Here is a 23,985-nt window from a genome sequence, read left to right on the forward strand (position 1 = left end):
CGGGCTGGAGCCATCTGAGCCTGGCTGAGGTCATCTGCCCTGCCTAACCTGGGTTGAGCCAATGCACGTCTGCTTTGGCTGATCCGATCCATCTCTAGCCAGTGTGACCTGAACCGAGCCGTGCTTAGCTGGGCTTTTCTCCCCCAGCCGGGTCCATGTCCCTGCATTCGCAGAGCCAGGAGCCGACCCCAAGGCTTGCTCGTACCCAGACGCCTGTTGCTTCTGGTTTCAGCTTGCTGCCTCCTGCGCGGATGTTTCCTCCTTCTCCTCTCTGGATGAGAAGCCTCAAGGCTGCTTCAGTCATTCCTGGTGCTGTTGTTTTTCTGGTCAGGGTAATGGTGCGCTTCAGTGTCAGAACTGAGGTGTTTAGAAAGCGATTTTCAGCCTCTCTCGGCTGCTGCCCTGCACCCACACAATGTGTTTTCTTCTTCTATATTATTCTGGCAGATCCTTGATTTTACAGCATCTGGTTTTAAGCTGGGATTAGCAAAGGATTCCCAGCCTTACAGAGTTTTAGGTTTAGTTGGGAGACAATTTTTTTCCCTGATGAGTACAAGTCACTGCTGACTATTGCAAAAGGAGCAGCTAGGTGGAGTCTATGCCATGCACCTTTAAGGACAAAATAGCTGATGCCTGATCTTTTAAAGGTAGGTGTCACTATTTAGGTTGCCTGCAAGCTGCTTAAAGCTATGTAAAGACGTCCTGGGCTGTGCAAACTGTGGGCCCAGTCTTCCTTGCATGACTGACCTTTAGGGGGATCGGACTCCTTGCGGAGTAAGATGAACAGGATTTCACCTCATCTGTGTAAATATCTCTAAAATGCACACCAAGGGCCACGTGTTCTGGTGGTGCAAATGGGTGAAACTCTATTGAAGTCAATGAAGCTGTGCCAAGGTCCACCCGCAGAGAATTTAGCCCGGAGTAGTCACATACACACCACGTAGGACTGAATGCTCCTCACCTTGCTGCTGCAATAACTGTAGTCAAGTCAACTCACAGGCTTAAAATAAACAGGATTTTAGGGGCCAGAGATGGTATTTTATTTTATTTCAATCTCATCACTGTCCCCTTCCCCAGTAACTAACTCACATTCATTTCAATTAGAATTATTTTAATCCTGCAAAGGTGTGGGGAGAAGGTGGGTGTGGTAAATAGGGCCCCTATAATGAAGAGTATGTGTCCTATTTTTCCAAAGCCAACAAAGCTGACATGAATATGGCTGATTATATGTACTAGCATTGTGACTGCTCTTGCAACTTCCAGGGTTTTAATGTAAACCAGCTCTGTCTCCTTAAAAACGATCCTGGTCATTTTTTATGCCCACAAAGAGTTAACACAGTTGGTTGCAACTTAGGTGGCCAGCTTAGATTTTTAAAAAGATGAGTGGAAATATCATGCCAGTCCAGCCACAGCTATTCTTCTAATGCACTCTTCCAATCCAGGGAGGGGAAAAAACTAGTAAAACTGCGGTGAAGTGCTTTCAACCTCAAACAGGGAAACCAAAGCAAGATATTTTCTAAAAATGACTTAAAAAGAGGGTTTGGAAAACCCTGCACAGAAATCATATGGCGGGGGTTCCAAACACAAAGGCAGGAAGAATAAAAGGCCTGCAGTATCATAGGGATTGCAATGATGGCACAGGACCCACTGACCTGGTCATGGCCGGGAAAGCCAGAATTCAACCTGAAACGTAGCTACTCTTGGACGAGTAAGACAAAGTGATGAAGTTAAGTGGATGTGTCTTATCGTGTTAAAGAAGTAAGAATCCTGTGTGAGCAGGAAGGAGACTAACTTTGGAAAGCAGCCTGCTGACTTTCAGTGTTAAAGCCAGCAAATCTCCCACAGGGTTTTATCCCAGAGATCCTGAATACTGCAGGTCTAGACCTCAGTAGGGATACACTAAAGAGTCCCAAAGTGCCCCCTTGATCCACATGTAAGACAGTGTTCAGCTACCTCCACAGCATGGTCCCCACTCCCCAGACCCAGCAGAGGCTATAGTCTTGGGTCCATGCAGGAGGCAAGAGTGAAGGCAGGCTGAGGCCAGCAAATTTTTCCAGCCCCATGGAAATTATGAGTGGAGGGGAAAACAAATTTGATCTGGGGTCATAGTGCCTATTTTGCAAAGCCGTCTCCCTGAGTCAGCCATGGCCAAAGCTATCGCATTGTTGTGAGGGAGGCAGCTGACTGAGGGCAGAACCAGTGTAGAGGCACATGGCCTCTGGGCAGATGGCATTAGTTCCCTGTGTGTTAGCCCCACCCTCTCCAGTGGGATGGTATGAGGGGATCCTCACAGAGATGTCCTCCTCCTGGGCCCCCTCCTCCCATGGGAAGGGGTGGTCTGGCCCATACATTCCAAAAGTTTAGGGAGCATCAGGGTGGAGTTCTTCTGCTCTTTGGCTTCCAAACCAGATTATTACCCCGTGCTGCCCTGGTGATCTAACGGTGTAAATTTATGTTACCAACCTCCCAGGGTTGCTCGTTTCATAAGGGCAACCAGAGGGCTAAAATGCCTTTTGATTTTTTTTTGTTCCTGTAAAGAGGGACAGAGGCCCAGTAGAAAAATCAGAGCTGCAAACTCTTTTCTCTTGCCTGGCTGTAGAAGCCATGAAGAGTGTATTTCAGTTGGTATCCTGTTGTGTGCAGCATTTGGCATGCCACCCAGTAGATGGGTAATATGTTGCCCAGGTGGCATCCAGGTCAGCAGTCTTGCTGTTGCCTTTTGAACACTCTGCAAATGATAAAAGAAAGCAATAAGACCAGCATATGGTTCAGGGCATTACAGTAATTAACCTCAAAGTGATGAATGTTTGGGTCAGAATTTTGGCATTGGTCAAAGGAAATGTAGCAATGTGGCAGTGGGTAGGTGGTGAAGGGTTATACGGGCTGCGGAGTTTTAAAATGTTCGCTGAGAGGAAGCACTACATCAAAGATGATTCCTACCTCTGAGATAATGAAGAAGCTGGCCCAGTGTGAGGACTTACCCGTAATGTGCCAGCTGAGGATGCAGTGTTCATGTCCAACCAGACAAGGACAGTACACAGATCCCAGCATTTGTGACACCAGCAAGGCCTGGTTTAATACTGTGCATTGATTAAAAGAAGAGAGATGGTCAAGCATATTGGCTCCAGTCATTTCTTTGGAGACTTGAGACATGAAATTTGAATTGGCTACTAAAGGTGGTAGGGTTTTTTGCTATGTCTGATCTGCTGTTGGCATTCAGTTAAATGGTGGAAGCCAGTAGCTAGCTGAGTAGGTTTTTCCTAATGTGCTCAATACTTTCACAAACAGGTCTGGAAAGGGTGGGGGTAGTTGGCCAAATGGGTTGATAAAGCTCGTTTTGAGGCAGATAAACCCTGCATAGGTTATATTTGCATAAACAGAGAACTTCTTTCCTCTCACCCTATTATAGGCAGAACTAATTTTACCATTAAGGTGTTGGGTGCATGAACTTACTGAGAAATTAAATTTCTTTTCATCCACATTGTTGTGTGCCATTCACAACTGCTAATTTATCCCCACCATCTTCCAGAGAGAGAGCCATGGGTGGGGCAATTGCTCTAGGACTCTATATAGTGCAGTCATTCACACAACATTTTTGGTGGCCTCAGAGTGCAGCCGCCAACACTTGTTGGTGCCGCTCTGTCAATTTTTCCTAAAATACATCATTAACTTTGGGGAAAACAAATTAATATGCACATAGACATGCCCAAATCATTGTAATTTACTTATATAGGGTTGGTTTTTTGTTTTTTTTGTCAGACTCAATAATAAAAATAATGTACAGTTGTCTCTATTCTTTACTGGACCTAAACAGACTAGAAACACAAATAAGGTGCTTTGCATGGTGTCTTTTTTTCCTTGTATCAGAGGGGTAGCCATGTTAATCTGAATCTGTAATGCATCCGACGAAGTGGGTATTCACCCATGAAAGCTTATGCTCCAATACGTCTGTTAGTCTCTAAGGTGCCACAGGACTCTTTGCTGTCTTGTTTTCTTGTGTCTTTTGCTTTTTTGGTTGCTTTTCATTAAAGTCTTGCTAGCTGTTAAGCCTGCTGTGAAAAGTGATATTAGTATACCAACAAATATGACTTTTCACAGCAGATTTACTCCGCCTAGGCAAGCCTGGGGACAAATTAAGTCCTGAATGGGGAGATGGGTAGGAAAGCAGTGGAGGCCGGGGGCGATGGGGCACTGGGGGCCAGTAGTGATTGGGGGGGGTGGCGGGTGAGCTCAGGGCCAGAGCCCGCCACTGCATGGCTGGAGAACAGAGCCCAAAGCCCCGTGGCTGGAGCCTGCCAGCCCAGGGCTGAAGCCTGACCTTACCACCCCAGACAGATGGGGAATTTGCTGGCCGCCTGCTCCTGCAGCTTTTTGGGTCTCCGTGGGAGGAGAGGAGCAGGGCCCAAACACTGCTGGGGACTCTGGGGGAAGAGCCACTGTTTCTCTCCCCACCACCACCACCTCCCAGGAGGCTGTGGCTGCAAGAAAAGCTGCTGCTGGCTGCATGGAAGAAACAGTGCTATAGTGCACATTACACAAAGGCGCTCTAATGCGGAAGAATTCCAGGGAGGGTGTCTGAACATTTGATTGGACTGCCTAGTAACCATGGCTCAGCACTGCGAGTAGCGCTTATGCCGTCCTACTGTAAGGCCCCACGAGTTTAGAACTCAAGCCTGCAGAGCTGCCAGGCTGTTGGCATCTCCATGTTGCCAGTCAGCTGCTGCTGTAACCAACTTGCTGCTCAGCTGCCCATGACCCACTGTGGGCATGGACCATGGGAAGTCCCACCTCAAGGTGTCTGACAGGTACCAGCTTCATGGCTCCTGATTGGCTCCCTGTCCTATATAAACCCAAGGGGTGTTCCAGGAAGTGGCCAGGCAACAGTGTGGCCCGCCTATAGCTGCCAGACCCATTCTTTGCTCCTGACTTTGACCTTGGCTTAGTTTGATTTTCGGCTTAGTGCTGGCTCTAACATAATTGAAAGAAAGAGCACAGCTAATTAGATCCCAGACCAATGGAAACGAAGCACCATACAAGGGCTCCACTTCTGCAAAGCCTTTTATGTGCTTTTCTAACTTTTTGCACATGAATAGTTCCATTGATTTTGGTATGCATAAGAAATTGCAGAATCGATACCGAAATCAAGAAAGGATAAACTCAAACTGTGCCATAGCGTCTAATGTTAATTTCTCTGCTAATTTCAATATATTTCCTTGTGCCTTTCACCCAAGCATGTGCATAAGTGAAAAGTCAGTCTGAACTTGTTCCATCTTGTTAGTTAAACAGAACAAATCTACAGACAGTTGGAGATATGGGAAGGACACAATTAAAAATCATCTAACTACAAAGGACGGAAGATGAGTGCGTTCAGATTTACTGTCAGGGAACACAGAGAATCCAAGCAAGATAAAAATAGATGTTCATGGCTATAAGGAGGACTTGTGCTTTTGCCACTTCCGGAGCTATTTGACTTTGGAATAACTGCGCAGTAACGCAATTGTAGAAGTCTCTGTTACATTGTTCTCATGATGAAATCTATTGCATGCTCATCAGGACATTCTGCTGACAAAAAACCTAGTCCGGTTTTGTTGACGCAGAAAACTCTTGTTTATTTCAGAGGGGGATTTGCCCAAGCAAAATGGGTTGGATCAATCCCTAGATGGACAGTTTCTGTGCCAAAAAAAAAAATTACTCAACAAATAATCTTCAACCAGATAAACATTTTTTTCTGTGATAAATGACGGCCTTTTCTAGTCAGCGTCACAGAAACTGGACTTCTGAGTGAATTATGTGATTCTATAGCACATCCCTCAGTGGTACCCAAAGATATCACCTGACGTGATAGATAGCTAAAACAGATGGTGAGAAACGGATTCACGGAATTAATAATATTTCATATAAACTTCTCAATGATATCCTCCAAAGAAATGCAGTAGAGTGATAAATTGCTCAGTCAGCTACCAAGAATCTGGTCTCTTGAGTTCTTAATGGTTTTATATAAATCTCTCAAGTGAGTTTTAACTGAAACAACAGATTTCTTAACATGCTGAGTTGCAGGAGTAGATGTTTACTTGTCCATACTCTTCTGCAGAGTACTCTTGCTACTTGAGAAATGATACAAGGTAGATCTCAACTTCGTCCTTGTGGACAAGGGTGGGTTTTAATGGAGTGGGTGCTAAATGAGCAGGAATTGTACTAGCTTATTTCACATAGGCCCTCGATCATCTGTTACGTGGCAGTTGGTCGTAGTTAACGGCAATCAAGTCTGGATTCAAACCCATGATGTTGAGACAAAAAGCTCTTTATTCCTTGCATCTTCCAGTCCACCTTTGCAAAGTGAGACAGTGTGCATTTTAGACGTGGACTTGATATTGTGATTGTTTTGGTAAGGATAGGTCTAAATCAAACACAAATGAGTTATAGGACGTTTTTGTAACTTTGGTTCGTTCTTTCTGTAGACCACTAACCTAAATTTTTCATGACAGAAGAGAGGCGTCCAAATGCATCCTCTAGATAGGCTCAGTGGTTAGACTTGGGACTTCTTGGTTCCATTCCTGCCCCTGCTACTAAATTTTCATGTGACCATGGGCAAGTCATGTAACTTCTATGTACTTCGGTTTACCCATCTGCATTTATGTATGATATTGGTGTGTTTGAACTTTCATTGGCGAAGATTTATATAGTGTTTTTAGAGGCATGGATGAAAATCGTAATAGAAGTTCATCATATTTTACTATTAATGATTATTGTATTACTATTTAGTTTTATTATCCTCTCTATTTGTAATATAAATTGTTACAAGAAAGCATGTTGGAATTTTTTGCATTCTGTTTGTAACAGTAGTGCTCCCTTCGAAAAGTAAGTAACCGCTTTGCCATGAATAACAGTATTTCCTGTACTTTTTACAGGATCCAGCTGGGATATTTGAACTGGTGCAAGTAGTTGGAAACGGGACATATGGACAAGTCTATAAGGTTTGATGCCGGTTTAATTTACTGTGTCTTTCCTGCTATAACTGTTGCCCTATAGCAAAGAACAGGAAACATGTAAGATGCGGGAGTAGTTGTTACAATAATAGCTTGCTTTGTCTCTCTGTGTTATAAGCATAAGTCCCAATTCTGAACCTTAGCGTCCAAAATGTGGGTGCCTAGCATAAATTCCTCTAAGCTTAATTACCAGCTTAGATCTGATAGCACTGCCACCAGCCAGATTTCCAGTGTCTGGTGCACTCTGGTCTCCCCAAACCTTCCCTGGGGGACCCCAAGACTCAGATGCCCAGAGTCTTACAACAAAGGGAGAATACCCCTCCTCCCCTTGTCTCCTCTTACTCGCTCCCAGGCTTCCACTCCCTGGATGGCCCGGACGATCACCCTATTCAATTCCTGTGATGAAATTGCAAAACAGAGAGATTCAAGTTTCTTGTACCGTCTCATTTTTGTAGTTCTAGGTAGCTTTTGCCACTCTGACCAAAGAGATTTTCCCTCCCCCCTTTCCTTCCTCCCACTTCTGGCAAGGTTTAACTAGGAAAAAATCCAACAGTTTAAATAAAGCTTTAAAATAAAAAAGAAAAAACAAATATCTCTTATCAAGTGTCACTATACGAGTATTGCTTAAGAAAATCTGAATAAACAGCCTGTATCCAAAAAAATACAATTAACATGTCCGCAACGACACACATGTAATACAAAAAATACAAAAGCCATCTTGTTTTGTCTTACCTTGTACTCACATGGAACACGAAGATTGAGAGTTGACGAGAACGTTCATCGTCAGAGCCGAGAGCACAGAGAACAAAGACCCGCCCCGAGTTCCCTCCCTTGAGATTTGAAAATCTTGTTTCTGATTGGTCCTCTGGTCAGTGTTTGGTTCCCCTTGCAGGGTGAATATAGACATTAACCCTTAGCTATCTGTTTATGACACTCTGCATAACTGTTTGTGCCCGATCCTGAATAGTGGCAGCAGTGAAATTGTGTGTTTTTTCCTCCAGTGACACTTTCACGTTTTTGTGGGCAGCTTACCATGGTGACCCTCACACTGATTTCCATCACCCTAGTCTCTCCATCTTGTTGTCATTTTCACTCTAAAAATATTTTCATAGATTGCAGGTACAGTGCAAATACAGTGAGAACATTTTAACATGAGAAATAACTAGTATACTGCTGGATCCAGTAGAGTGCCTTCTTTGGGGGAGAGGACACAGAAAAATATTCACACAAATAGTCGTGCGCTACAGGGAGCTGGCATGAGTGAATTACTTAGCCATGCTCTTCAGGAGGGCTGACAAGTATCTAACTCTTCCTGTTGCTACAGTTCATTGCTGGGACACTAGGGCAGAACTACCAATCAGTTAGTTATGTCAACGGATAATTCACCAAGCACAACATGAACATGCTATACAATGCTGGGCAAACTATGCAATACACAGTTTGACTTAAGAATTAGTGTCAGCTGATCTAAAGAAGTGGATTTGGGGTCTTTTAGTCACGAGGCCTTCTTTAGGAAGGATCAGAAAAGGAGAAATAGAGAAAATATATAGGGAATTTAGATCAGTGTTTCCCATCTGGAGAAGGGAAATGGAGGAGGGTGCATGGCACAAGATTAGTCCAAGGAGAGCACAGGGCAGGTGAGAGGCCACAGCAACGGAGAAAGCTCCTTGGATCTCCCACAACGCCCACCAGAAACAAGCTCCCGCAGCATTGGATAATGTGATGGGCTACTCTTTGGAAGCCACTTTCATCTATCCCCGCTCCTTGCTGTGTAATGCAGTTGGCCACCGGACAAGGTCACATTTAGAGGATTCAGGCTCAGGCTGTATGCCACTAGTGTAGGCTTCTCTTCTCCTGCAGCACTCGCTCAGCTTTGAGGGCATATGTAACCCTGCTCTGTCCATCCACCAGTGGACTCTCCCACTCTCCCAGTCTTCTGGTTAGCGGGGAACAGTGAAGGGAAGCCGCAACAGAATAACAAGCTAGAAAAGGAATAAATTTGTCTATGAATACACACGCAGCGGGAAATAGAAAAAACAAGACAAAAAGGAATAAGGATCGAAGGCAGGAAAAGAAGGAAAAAATGGACACGGGGAGGGGGCATCTATTGTATCAGGATCTGGTGATGGAGACTTAGGCTCTCCTTCAGCTCATCCATAGCAATGGGAGGGTCTCCGCTAGGAAGAGGCTGTGAACCTCTTTGTGGATAGCACTTATCGTTCCTCAAGATGCCCAAGATATATAATTCTCAAATCTATGTTAGTGTTTAATAAGAAACAACTGATCCCACATTTTGGTCTCCCTTTGAGATTTTAAAGATCTGTAGATACCTTATGGAAAAGCCTGGGACACCTTGTCTGTAGAGACAGTTCTGCTGAAATACTGTATTTTTTGCCTTTCCATCCTGCATTTTTTTTATTTGACATTTTTATCATAACTTTCCATCTGCTGCAGTTGTTAAATCTCACTTGTTTGTTACAATGCAGCTCAATGGCTGCGGCAAGGATTATGAAGTCAAAAGTAGAGAATTCAGAGTTCCAGTAGGCAAATCAGAAGCCAATAAACTTTTAGGGCCTGCGAAATCAGTGGGGTTGCATGGGTTTTACGTAGGACAGAATCTCCGTCTGCAAAAATGAAGATTGCTGCTGCCTGCTACATCATTTCCCTTCATAATTTAAAATAAACCCATTATTTCTATCTGGTTACTCTTTTAAGGATTTTTTGGGGTTGGAATTAATCAGCCGCTCTTTAATCACCCTAAAAACAGGAAGGAAAAACATAGTTCAGTTTATTTGCTGAAAAAGAAAAAGTTTTGAGAGATCATATGGTTTAGCTGAATGTTAAAATCTAAGTGCAAAAGCATGTAAGAAATGTTGATAATACTAATTAAGGGTAGTGCCTGAGGCATTTGTTCATGGGAATGAAGGAGAGCCTTGTATTTGGTGGAATGTATGGTACAAGGATAAATATGATTGGGTAACACTTCCAAGAACCAGTGACCAAACAGTAAATGGGTCAGTTTAGATATCTGGGAATGGAAAATAATCACAGCAGCGTAAGAATTTAAATAAGGCGAATGTTAATAGGACAATAAAACCAACTTTGTTGTAATAATTTGTTAGGGCTTTTCAGATCTGCAAGCTAGGGACAGATTCTGATGTAACTGAGATCAGAATCTGGCCCTTCAAGTGCTAAGATAGCAAAGCAATACCATGGTTTTTTTTTTTTTAAAGGCCTGTTTGTGAGTAAACTGAACAAGAATGCTGCTTTCAATTCAGCCTATTTTGCATCGCTTAATTTTTGGCTGTCTGTGAACATTCTTACCACTAATGTTTCCTTCATATAAATATTTCTGACCACTGGATTTGGGGCCCATGACAAAGATCTGTTTAATCAAGAAATACAAGTGGCTCTTGGCGGAAGTGTAAAGTTAAGTCATCCAGTCAAGAAACGTAAACAATATGATGTGATTTAGGTGACCAGACACAAAGCTTCTAGCAAATTCCAAATATTAAGTAATCAGCTGAATACTCAGTTTGAGCTGTCTTCACATAATCCTGTGCTCAAATGTGTTTGTAAAAGCCATTGATTGAAAATTTTTTGAATATTAAACAAATTTATTAAAATGCAATCTCTTTGCAGACAACTTGCAAACCCGGGGGTTAAATGCATAGAATAAACGGTGCGGCCACCTGTAATGGAAATAAGATTATGGTCAGAGTTATGATATTTACATATTTTATTCTGGTGTATAATTTGTTTTTGATTTGTACTTAGCTTGGATTGATAGAGATGGGTTAGTGGATGCTGGCATCATTTTTTTAGTTTATGATCATAAATATTTTAGTCAGAAAGTAATCCCAGCTATCCAAATACTTAATTGTGTCCTAGGAGCATGTATTGATTCTTCAAAGGCAGCAATATCTTCCATACATACAAAAATAGCTAAATATACACAAAAACAACCTAAAACACAACTCAGGCTCAACAAACTGTATCCAAAGTAGCGAAGCAGAGCAGTTGGATCTAGAAAATCAGAATTGTTATACTGTATTTTTTTAAAAAGCATGCAATGCTGTAAAAACAGAATTAGAGGTTCATCATTACATAGAAAAAACTGCTTAATAGACTTTCTGAGAGGAAAAAAATGATACCTAATCACTGGAATGTTGTAGACCCAGTTTCAGCTTTTTGCCAATTAAAACTGAAGTTATAAAGCCACTATAAGGCAAAGATTGTAACAGAAACACCAGTCTACAGATGTAGTTGGCCCACAATAATATTAGAGCCGCACAGAACAGCTCTAATGGTAGGATCTGTATACGTTAAGTGAACAAAAGCTAGAGAAGTACGTATTCAGACAACATATGGGGGGGGTCAGGTTTGCAGATCCCAATACTGGCAACCTCAAACATTCAAAAATCATGAGTCAGACACACAAAATCATGAGTTTGGCATAGAAATAATCAGAGTTTTATAAAATGATATATTTGGGGTTCTTTTTATTTTCCTTTTAAATTTTTTTAGGCTTTGGGTTTCACATTTTCATGCTTTTATCTTCAGCCATAATGGCTAGAAACATAGGTTTGGATTCGGGTTTTTTGAGTGACAGCTGAGATTCGTATGAAATCACGTGACTCCATGAGCAGAGACATTAAGAAAACAGATATCACGTGGCTCATGATAAAATGGGGAGAGCTGGCAACACTGATGATGGTTAGCGAGCGTAGCAAATTTAACGTTACATAAAAAAGGTTCACCTTAACCCTTTCTTTCAACTGTGCCACCTCAGGTTTTAAACACAGAGGGAGCAATGGTGTCCAGTCCCTGAACACAGGTTTGCATGAGATTGAGGAGCTGTAAGGCGCTTCCCTTGTGCATGGGCTGACTGGCACGATGAATAGCCCTTGTGCTTAGGGAGGGCAGGGGGAGTGGTACCAGCCTCTGCGAAGCATGCAAAGAGGAGGTGAGGTTAATGGCACCTTTTCTGGACCCCTTCTGCACGAACCAACAAAGCTGGCTCCCTGTGGAGCAAATTCCATCCTGCACCCCCTTAAAGCGTGGCCGAGAGTCCCTGCAGCTTTGGAAGTCATTGTCCTAGCCTGCAACACAAAGCTGCTCAGAGCTCCTCCTGGGGCTGGGTACTTTGACCACCCTCAAGTAGAGAAATGTCACAGGTTAGCCTATAGCAGTGGTTCTCAAACTTATTTGATTGGCCCCTTCATCTTTGTGTCTGTAGTCATTTACGTCTCCCCCACCCCAAGTACATATACTGCCTCTCAGCTCTGACGGCAGCGTGGCGCCAGCAGCAGTGCAGAGGTAAGGATGGCAATGTGAAAAGTGAACAGCAGACTTAGCACCCCATTGCCACCCTTACTTCTGCACTGCTGCTGCCACCAGGGGCTGACAGCCAGAGCCCCACCTCTAGATGAGGGATTGGTTGGGAGCAGGGAACGAGGAGAGCCCGAGCCTGGGTGCCAGGGCTCCGACTGTCCTCATGGGCAGTGGGTATCATTGGGCAAGGGAGGCTAAACCTCCTCTCACCCAAGCCATGGCCTCGCCCATGCTCTGCCCTGAGGCCCCAGCCTCGCTTCCCCTCTCTCCCAAAGGCGGTGGGGGCTCAGCTCGGGCCAGCGGCTGGAACTCGGGGTTTGGGGCAGTCTGGGATGGCTTGGGTCAGCATGCAGCTCAGGTAGGCCGGCGCCCAGGGGCAGCTCAGGTTGACCCATGGGTCGGCTTGGTACTCGGGGTCAGACCTGTGCTCAGGGCAGGCCGGCTGGTGCTCGGATCAGCCTGCACAGCTAGGGCAGGACACCTGGCGGTTTGGGGTGGTTTGGCTGGCACTCCTCTGGCTGCAGTGGTGGGCTCTTGGGACTCTGGCAGGGAAGAGGGGTGGAAAGGTTAGGGGTGGGGCCTCGGGCAGAAGGGACAGAGCCAGGGGCTCACCTCCCCAAAAGGTGGGGGTTCACATGCCTCCCAGGTATGCATGACCTGTCTGTATGAGCCCCAGCTGCCTGGGGCTGACAGCCAGAGCTCTTCAAAAAAAGCACACAGCTCTTGCGCCTCCCTTGACATATTCCCAGGCCTCTTTTGGGAGACCTGCCCCAAAGTTTGAGAACGGCTAGTATGGGTGGGGGAGGAGTAACTCAGTCCGTTGGTGATATAGTCATTCCTGACATACTGACTCATTTATTAACAAGCAAACCTGCTATTTGGGTGCACTTGGCTTGATCCCCAGGGGAGATGCTGTATAGATCCAGTGAGGATTTGTAACAGGTACTGATCAATACAGCCGCCCAGATGGGGCAGAGAATGCAGCCATTTGGATGAATATTACAGCCAGGGAGGAAGTGAGAATGTTGTAGGCCGTTGGTGTGACACTCTGATTTCAGTTCCTTCTAAGTCTGCAACCACATGACCTCAGGCTTTCATCTCGCAAGTTTGAGCCTGGTACTGCTGCCTGGAAGCTGACTAAGGTTTACGTAGCTGCTCCCGGACATGGTGTAGGAGAGGCAGTATGTGGCACTCTTTCCTGTGAATCAGTGCTGAGTGATGTCCAGGACGTTGTACTGTTGGAGGTGGCATCATGCAGAAGAGTGGTAAAGCCAAGGGTCTGACCTCATGTGGTCACTCTTCGCAAGGGACTCTTAGTGTCCTGGCCCAGGTTTTTAAAGCTATTTAGTTGTTGCTGTGCTCAGCATTGCAATGCCCAACTGATTTAGGAGCCAAATTCTCATTTTCAGAAGGGATTTAGGTACTTAGGAGCCTAAATCCTACCTAATCCCTTCTGAAGATGAGAATTTGGCTCCTAAATCAGTGAGGCATTGCATGCTGAGTGCAGCAATGCTTAAATAACTTTAAAAATCTGGGCCTTGGTATCTGTCTACCTGGACTACCCTGCATGGTATCATCTGCTCTCTACTTTCTCCCCTAAACTGTTGTATTGCTGTGAACTGCTAAACCCTAGCCATGTTACACCCCATATGAGGGTCCATTTCAGTAGGGATTTATATGTATATCAGTTGAATTGTTTAGGATGAAACATACTGTTTATTTTATTTACTATGCCTTTAAGTCTGTGTCAGCCTCGTTGGTGGCTGTGTGCAACAGAGATCTATGAATAGAATCTAGGTCTTCTGACTTCCCGCCCTGAGCATTAGCCACAGTGGCACTCTTCCAGCAGGTGTGACCATGAAAAAACTGGGTAGCAGATAGGTGGGGCACATACAGTCGGCGTCATTTTTAAAGAGTCACTCGTCTGCCCAAAACCACACTTTAAAGTGTGCTCTGAAAAGCGACGGTCAATCCCACAAGCTCAATGTGGTCTCTGAGGCTCAAGCTGGGTTCTTTCTTCCTCACACGTCAGCACCACGGTAGATGTTGTAGGCCAAATTAGGCCATCGTGACACCCATGCAGCCTTATTGTCTTCCGTGTGACCCCTTTGATGGGGCCTTTTGACTTTGATGTTCACTTCCCTATCTTGGTCCGAAACGTTGGCTTTCTTGTGAGAAGGCATTTGTGGAGGGCTGAGGCCAGGGCCTGGGGAATGAATCTCTTTAGGGTGATCTTGTTTTGGAATATCTGCTTGCAGGCTGGTGGTAAATTGTGGAGGGGTTGCACAGGTGCTGACTTTTATATTTCCCCATGGCTGCTCTGCCCTGAGGCCCCCTCCCTCACTCCATCTCTTCCCACCCCCGATCCACCCCCTTCCCTAAGGCCCCCGCCTGCCTGCTGCTCTCTGCCTTTCCCCAGGCACCTCCAACCAGCTGCCAAATAGCTGATCGGCAGCCGAGTGGAGGCCCCGCCCAACAGCTGTGGCGAGTGGGTGCCTGAGCCCCAGAGCACCCACGGAGTTGGCACCTATGAAGGGTTGTCACTGTTTTGTGTGGCACTGGTGGATAATGATTGCATAGTTAATAGGTCACAAGGGTTCCTAGAGCTTAGGATGGATGTTCTTTTTTGGCTGCTTAAATCTAAATGAGTAAATGGGTTGATACTCTGGGTATGGTTTACTGTCCTATCACAGGCATGACTGCAGGTCATGTAGACATTCCCAAGCTAGCTTCAATCTAGCTAGCATGAATACCAATAGTAGTGATGCTGTGGCAACATAGGCTTCAGAATGAGCTGTACAAGCCTGCCTGGGACACTGGCTTATTACCTGGCCAGCTAGTCCTGCTACTGCTTCACTGCTATTGAAACTCGAGATGGCTAGGTTAAAGCTAGCTTAGGTAAATCTACAAAGGCTGCCATCACTCTTCCAACTGCAGTATGGACATACCAAGAGTCAACAATTCTGTGGATGATGGACTCCAGCTCGCTGTAATGTGGCTTCGTCGGTTCTGCAGGACAAACAGGAGCGAAACACCAAGAAAAACTTGCCTTTATCTCTACTCTGATCATGGGTGACTCTGAATACATACAAGGAGCAGATCTGCTGAGCAAGAAAGTATTATTTTTACACAGCTGCTTTTTGGAATTGAACCACTCTTCAACGTTGGCATGAGTTATGAGCTACTATAATAGTAATGTTCAGCAGCAGGTGATGTCATGAAACATACGTGTGACTTTTTGGCATCTCTTAAACAATTGTTTAAGTCTGTTAAGTTCTGCATAATTAATTTTATTAAATAGCTGAATAAAATAATTGAGGCCTATTATCCAGAAAGAACCATACAGATACTGTACATAGTTTATTTGTCAGGGAAGAATTGGAATAGCATGCAAAGCATCACATGGCCTTGCTAAATTGTGAAGTGTGAAAACCTGAGGACTATGCTGAAAGCCTTAATTGATGATTGTGCCTTAGGCACGTATTTGAAGGCTAAATTTAAGAAATGTTACTATTATGTTCACTGAAAGACAAAAATTGAACATGCTTGGGCACAAGGACTGGGCTGAAATCTTTCAACCACCTGCCTCTGAGGGCTGGATGGGCTAGGCTGCCTTCCTTGGAGGAATGTTAATCCTTTATCCCAGAGCTTGTCATAATCACAGTTCTTTTTAAAACATCAGATAGGCACAGTGTATTTTAATACCATAGTTCCTTATTTTTGGTCAGTTACGTTTTCCAGGCCAATTATAGTCACCAGGGCTCTGGGGTTTAGCAAGGCAATAGGGGCTTCTAGATAAGGGTAAAATATAACTTCAGATCCCAGCAGCGGTTGGTTGCAATATTGTTCTGTATGTTGCCTTTCTTTGTAAAGGCTTGAGTTTTTTAAGAGTTCTGTTGGCCTTGTTTGTTATCTTGTCACTTACTAGCTTTTTATATTGTAGTCCATTGGCTAGGGTGTACAGTATGTGTACCACTGTCCTCTATTGGATGCAGTCAGAATTGATCAAGTGTGTGTCATCAGCCCTTTAGTGCTAGCAGCTAATGGAGATTATCCTTTAGTTCCAGTGGTAGGGGTGTGTGCTTTGGGAACCAGAGGATCTGAGTTCCATCTGTGCTATTGCCATGAAGTTTGAAAAGCCATGGTGAGCAGCTGAAGGAAAACCATGAAGTCCTAATGTAGGTGGCCACAGGTTTGTTGTGGTATCGTTGTATATATACTAGAGAATCACAATTCTGTGTGAGAAGATTGTAGTATGGCACTCCAGATTTAAAACAACAGACCCATGATTTTAATAAAATGTGTACACCACAGATACTGCTAGGTGTTTCACCCTCTGCTGTTTACTCTATAGGCAGGTTCACATACACGTACCCTCCAAACATACAGTCTTCATGAGTAGGGTGACTAGATAGCAAATGTGAAAAAGCAGAACAGAGGGTGTGTATGGTGGGGGGGTAATAGGAACCTATATAACAAAAAGCCCCAAATATCGGGACTGTCCCTATAAAATTGGGACATCTGGTCACCCTATTCATGGGGCTTCTGCCACATTTGGTGCTTTCATTTTCTTCCTATTTAGAAAAGAAAAAAGATATTCTGTAGCTGCTGTTTCATTGTACTTTGGCCACTGAGAGAGTGTCAGAGGCAACAGCAGGCTATGTGCTACTGCGTGGTTCACATGTTCCTGGAGCAGTTAGAATCCAGAGAAACTTGTTACTCTTACTTTTGTCTGCAGATCATGCCACAGTGGAAAGTGTCTTGATTGCTAATTGCCAGGTTCTATTGTATCTTTTTCATTTAGGGCAAGATTTCTCAAAGGCCCACCCTCCCTTTGGTGAGAGCAGTTTGCACCTGCAATTCTATTGCAAACACAAACCAGAGCACTTGCCAGGAGAAATTATTTAGAGGCACAAGTAGTGTGATTCGTACTCTGAAGCTTCCTTTAGTGACTGAACCCCAGTATTACTAAGTCTCATGATTTTATTACAAGTATTGTTTTATTCGCTGTTGTTTCTTAAAGCTCCTGGACTCTTGTAAGTAAGAGTTTCAGCTTTCATTTAAAAAAAAAATAAAATGGTTCTAGCCCATGTGGTTTAACGTGCTTGAAAACGTGAGCCCTAATGACTTAATAGATCTGGTAACATTTTGCACTTGCCTTGGACAAGGTGCTAGGCAATGGGGAATGAGGCCTAATATTTACAAGTGGGAAAACGGGCAAAAAATGTATTAATTCATTGGCTATCTTTTGGATATTAGGGGAAGAGGCTGGGTAATTATCTTGAGCAGATCTTGATCATGCAAAGTGCTGAGCACTCAGGCAACTGAAATCAGCTACTCATGTGCTTAATGGAGCTACTCATGTGCTTAAAGTTAAGCACGTGCTTAGGGTTTAAGTGCTTTGCTCTATCAGGATCAGAGGGATCAGCACCTTGCAGGATTGGGAGGTGTGTGCTCAAATCCTTACCCACTTATTTATATTGCGGTACTCACGGACCAGGACCCCCATGTGTTACAGAACTAAAAGATGGTCCCTACTCCCAAGAGTTCACAATCTGATCTGAGAATACAGCCGTAGGTTTTCCACTAGAATTGCTGCATGTTTTATTATAATGGTTATTTAGTATTTATACGGTGCTGTAGAAAGAAGCACATCATGCCTATACAAATCAGGAACTGGAAAAGAAAACTCCTGTTCTAAAAAAATTAAAATTGAATTAATGAGTTTGGTATGAGTAACTAACAAGGGGCATGGTGACTTGAAAGTAGCTAAACCTCATGGGAATATGACAAGTGAGTTTGGTGGTCTCAACTTTGGGCCTGATTTACCACAGTGTTACTCTCATGATTGTCAGATAACTGTGGCTGCTGATAACACTGCAAGAGAACTGGTAGTAAATGCAGACAGAGTTCTCTATCCTGTTTTCTTCTAGTACCTTAATATTCCATTTCTTTCCTTAATCTTTTTATACAAGTCCGTACAAGTGTTTAAATAACACATTCAGCTGCATCGGTGATCCTCTGTCAAACATCTTATCCTTCCTAGAGGGTAGACAACGAAAGAGCTCATCACCCCTTTAGTCCTGCTACCAGATTTCAGAGCAAGGATAATATCCAAGTACAGGCTGAGATAAAGAGCATAAAGAGATAAAGACAGCAGCTACTGACAATAATAGCTGCTGTCCGAAAGTACACGTAAGTTTGCAATAGACTTCAGCTGAGCTACACCAAGATAAGCTGAGGATCTGGCTTGTACACTTTAAAGGCCTGGTTTTAAAAAGGCTGAGTACCCATGTCCCCTAATGCTCAGCACTCGAGCTGGGCAAAATTTTTCGACAAAACCTATATTTTGGTGAAAAATGCAGATTTGTGTCAAACAAAATCTGTGGCAAATTTGCCCACGTTGTTTTGGTCAAGAAAACCCTCTTAAAATTAAAGGAAATTTTGAAACAAAAAATTGTTTTGAATTCAGAAATCAAAACATTTCATTTAGAAAATGCCAAAGTGAAACATTTCAGTTTTCCCTGAATATTTTTATTTTTAAAATGTTTAACGATCAAAAGCTCAAATTTAAACAATGTTTCTTCAACCTGAAACCCCCATTTTTTAAATGCCAGTAAATCAAAAAACTCAAGTTACTCACAAAGCTGTACTCACCACCTCTGCAAATTAGTCTGTCTCAGAGTTACACTAGTTCTTTCTGTCTCCTTCATTATCCCCATCACAGAGGTTCACAGGCCAAATTAGATTGTTGGTCAAACCTGGGATCTCCACTGTCTCCTAGGTTTAAAATCTAAGACACCTGAGCAGTCTTATAGTCCTTTGTGGCTTCTCCTGGTTGGAAATGATTGGAATGTCGAGAATTGAAAAATCAATCTGCAGCTCAGTCAGTCTAAGGCCAGGTCTACACGACGCGCGAAAATCGATTTTAGATACGCAATTTCAGCTACGAGAATAGCGTAGCTGAAATCGATTATCTAAAATCGATCTACTCACCCATCTTCACCGCGCGGGATCGATGTGCGCGGCTCGCCATGTCGATTCCGGAACTCCGTTGGTTTTGGTGGAGTTCCGGAATCGATGTAAGTGCGCTCAGGGATCGATATATCGCGTCTAGATGAGACGCGATATATCAATCCCCGAGCAATCGATTGTAACGCGCCAATATGGCGCATCGTATAGACGTGGCCTTAGACTGTGTCTTCCCTGAGGAGTTAACTTGAGTTATCTTCACTTGAATTACACTGACTCTCTGCTGCCTTATACCCTGTGTAGTCATTTACCCCAGTGCAATGGGAGTGCAAAATTTTTCCAAATCAGCATTTTGCACCCATTTTGCACAGATGTCAATAACTGCACAAGATGCAGGGCAGTGGAGAATCAGCCCTTCCTCCCACCGTCCAAGTGCATCTAATGCAGTTGCCTGCCACAACTGGTGTTCATTGATAGGCCCTTAATTATTCCTAAGGTAAGAGTCACCAGCAGCATACTGACCAAACACTATGTGGCAGGGGGTGAGGGGTGGGCAAGTAGAGGGGCTTGACAAAAAGGCAACAATTGGCCATTTGTTTGGTCACTACAATACCACGTATGTCACTAAAAATAATGTTATGAAATTGAGTGTAACGACTGCACTGGGGAGAGCTTCTTTCCCTAATGCCCTCCCTCCTTCGTCCCCTTGCATGGTGCCTAGATATAATGGTGTCGGTTGCATGACCCAAGAGGAGGCTGAGGGAAGACTGGCTAGTGCACACGCCAATATTCCATGCCCCGTGGAGGTGTGGCTAAGCAGGGTGGGGGAGGAGCCAAAGCCCTGCCTCCTGGGTGTCTGCTAGTGCCCTGGTTCAGCCTTGTGGCCCTGTTGCACAGCCCAGCCAGGAGGAAGAAAACAATTTGGCCCAGATTCGTGCCTCACGCTAGTTTCTAAGCAGGCAGGTGGCAGGACGCTCTCCCTCAGACCAGCACAGGACTCTGTTCTCCTCTTCAGGCTCTACCTAGCCGGTTGGGCTGGCAAAGCAATCACTAACACTGCCTTTTGGTGGGATTTACAAGGGAATTGAGTTTGGAAGCTGTTTTTTGTTGCCAGCCCTGGTTGAACCCCTCAGTCAGTCAATAAACCCAGGAGCAGGTCAGCCACTTCTGCAGCTGTTATGAAGTGTCCAGTAAGTCACTTTACATTTTACTGTCTAGGAAGTGATAAAATTGTATTTGCCATGTCTGGGGTTTTGGCTGTTCCCAAACTGCTGGCCAAAAGTCATCTTCCTGGACTGCACAGAACTCTGAATGTGGATCTTGGGAAGAAAGCAAAAGAATAACTGATTTTCAGCTCATTTTGTTTTTAAAATGCACTTGTAATCTTTAAACTTACACAGTTAACCTGTCCACACATTTTAAAATCTGCTTAGAATCCCACAGTATTTTTAAAACAACAGTTTTTAAGGTCCTTTTCCTAATTCCCCAGTAGTTTCTTGGGTCTGATGAATGGAGTGATCCAGGGAAAACTCTAGACAGAAAACCTTGTGATCTTTCTGGTCCCCTATATGGATTTTTCCCTCATAGGTGACAATCTGGGCTATATTGTACAGTGAAAGCAAAATAGAGTCCTGGTCTGTGACATGGGCGCTTAGGTATTACTGCACTATAAATAATATATTTTTGTGATTAAAATGAGGCAGTATTATATAATGGTTAGAACAGGGAACTGGGACAGAAGCGATCCGCATAATGTCCCTAGCTCTGCTGCTGGATTCCTGTCACTAAACCTATAAATTCCAGGTTTTCAGAAGATCTCTGTTCCCCTGTAGGCCCATAAATAAGGTTCAGATTTTCAAAAGTGCCAAGCATCCCCCAGCTCCATCATGCTGTTTCTGGCCAGATTTTCATATCTTTCAATGGGCTGAGTTATTTTGAAAATCTAGTCACTTATTTTGGTACCTAAGTGGGAGTGGAGATCTTCTAAAAATCCGACCCTTTCTGATCCCATGTATTCGGGTGAAGATAATAAATCTTTCCTATTTTCGTAAAACTCCTTGACATCCTTGCATAAAAGGAACTGGGATAAGCACGAAAAATTATTATTAGAGCTGATTGGAAAAAATTTGACAGAATAGTTTTCTGTAAAAATGCAGTTTCATCATCTAAATATTTTGTGAAAACTGGTTGATTTTTTTTGATGAAATTTTTGACAGCAGAAGAAGTCAAAACAAATCATTTTGGTTTTCTCTTTTTCTTTCAATAATGCCAAGAAGTTTCATTTTGACTTTATCATTTTGCTTCAATTTGTATATTATAATAATTTTAATTATATGTAATGTTTAAGATGATCTTTTGCAGCAAATGTTTCTGAATCAAATTTTTTTTTGGAATTTCCATTCTGTGAGATAATTTGCTATTTCAGCTTTGTTCCAATTCAGAACAAAAGCCCATTTCAAAATATCAGATATTCCATTTTCTAACTAGCTCTAATAATGATTTATTATTATTCAGTTTGCTTTCCATATTTTTCCTGTGATATTTCCAATGAGTATTTCTTGCATATTTGTATGTCCCTTTTTGATAATTAAAACAAACTTTTGGAATGAGGAAAAAGGACAAAAAGAGCTTTGTCTGGTGTGCTTTTAAGAAATTAATTCCATTGAAGTTAAGGAACCTTCTGGCCTATTGAATTAAATTTTATGATGGAGTCTTGCTAGCATTAAGAAAAATAGGGAATAAACAATTTGCAAATTATTTCTGCTACGGTACATTTGTCTACTTAAATCTCTTATTTTTACTTTTTGCTTTAAACCTGTGAATAATTCTGCTAAAATATATAATGAAAACATTATAAAATAAATATGCATTTGATTCAGATATTGGACTCTGAGATGTATTATTTAAGCAGATTGTCCATGATTGTAACTTGTAACAAACCTGGATGATAAAAGAAGCAGCCTGGGAGAAAATTACGTCTTTAGTATTTGCCCCTTCCAGCTTAACATGAAAGATTTATTAGAAAAGGCATCCTTTCAAACATTCCACATCCACTGGCCAAATTATGTATTCAAATATGGGATTACCACATATTTGTGTCTCGAGGCTCCGGGGACCATGAGGCACTATAAATTCATTACTTCAGTGGAGTTGTTCCAGATTTAGATTGGTGTAGCAGCCTCCAGAATTTGCCCAAATACGTGCAGTTTATACGTGCTTTACTCAACCTGCAGAACCATGCAGACAATATGGATCCATAGATTAGGTATCGGACATTGTCCATCTTGTAAGTTTCCTTATTGATGTAGTGTGATAGTTCCTGAATCATTAGACAGTGTTTCACTATCTGTCTCCATAGACAGGGTTGGACATGGAGAAGGAACGATGGAGAAGAGAGGTGGGTCAAGTTCCAACCTCTTGATTATGCCTTCCTTTCTTGAGAACATCAAGAAGACTTCGCCAAACTTCTTTCACTGGGGGCAGTAGCAAAACCAAGATTGGAAACTTTGGCCTCCCATTCAACAAGCTGGAGAATATAGCTGAGAAGAGGATTGTTTTCATCTCTTTTCATCTTCCTTCCTAACCTGTATTTTGTACAGAGAACCCACCCTGCAAATGACTCTGCATGGACAAAGTTTTGTGCCCACGCAGAGCCAACTGAAATCAGTGGAGGAGCTCCGTGAGGGCATAGCAGGTTTGCCCATGCAGATTCACATGTGTGATCAGGTCCTTAAATTTGAACATCCTCTTGGCATGGCCCTCTCTTTTTATGTTTGTAAAGCATTTAGTGTATTTTTGAGGCTGTTTTAAATAGTAATGACAAATATATGGACAAAGTCCGGTTGACTTCTGTCTAAGGGCACATCCACAAAAAAATACCTGTGGCAGCCAGTCTCAGACCCCGAGTCAGTTTACCCAGGCTCGTGTTTGTGGGGCTAAAAATGGCAGGGTAGACGTTGGGGCTTCAGCTGGAGCCTGGGCTCTTAGACCCTCTCCCCTTGCTAGGTTTCAGAGCCCAGTTCAGCCCAAGCCCAAGCAGCTCCACTGCTATTTTGAGCCCCGCAGCACAAGTCAGTTGATACGTGCTCTGGGAGTCAGTGCGGCAGGGTTTTTTTTGCTGTGTAGACATTCCCTAAGTCTGTTCTTTTTTTGTTTGTTTGAATTTCCAGATTGAACTTTTCCATTGTTCGGAGGCATTTTTGTACTGTATATTTGTTCTGTGCACACATTTGAGTGCCAGCAATCCCTTTAAAAATAATAGCTTCTGCAAAAGAACTTGTGTCATATTTGTGGCTTTTTGGTTAGCAAAAAATGAAAACATGAGCCATGTGAGACAGAAGTGACACACGGGGTTTGCAGAGACACCCATCACCCAAGTAGATGCACTGTGTGCAAAGTCTGAGGTTTGTGTGGGGTAAGAGAATTTGGCGCAGTCAATGTGGATGAAAGGCAATTTTGCTTTCTGAGCTTCTGGATTTGCTTGCAACAGCAATGTTTACATTACAGCCGTGACACTCTCTAACTTTGATTTTTATTAATGGGCAACACTAGGAGTTCTTCATTTTAGGAATATGGGCACCTTGTACAATGTTCACAGGCTTTGCTGTGGGTCAGTGTGGGCTGACTGGCACCGCAAAGGGCTTATCTCACTCTCACTAAAATCAGTAAGAAGACTTTCTTTGACTTGTGGGAG

General features: G+C 43.4%; 1 protein-coding gene across 1 annotated transcript in view; it reads left to right on the forward strand.

Moving 5' to 3' along the window:
- NRK (Nik related kinase) overlaps nt 1–23,985 on the forward strand; it is a 126,871-nt gene that overhangs the window by 325 nt on the left and 102,561 nt on the right. The window contains exon 2 of the mRNA XM_032767056.2: nt 6,909–6,974. Coding sequence (XP_032622947.1) covers nt 6,909–6,974 — 66 coding nt within the window. The remainder of the gene's footprint in view (nt 1–6,908; nt 6,975–23,985) is intronic.

This window comes from Chelonoidis abingdonii, chromosome 8 (assembly GCF_003597395.2).
Source record: "Chelonoidis abingdonii isolate Lonesome George chromosome 8, CheloAbing_2.0, whole genome shotgun sequence".
Lineage (NCBI taxonomy): Eukaryota > Metazoa > Chordata > Testudines > Testudinidae > Chelonoidis > Chelonoidis abingdonii.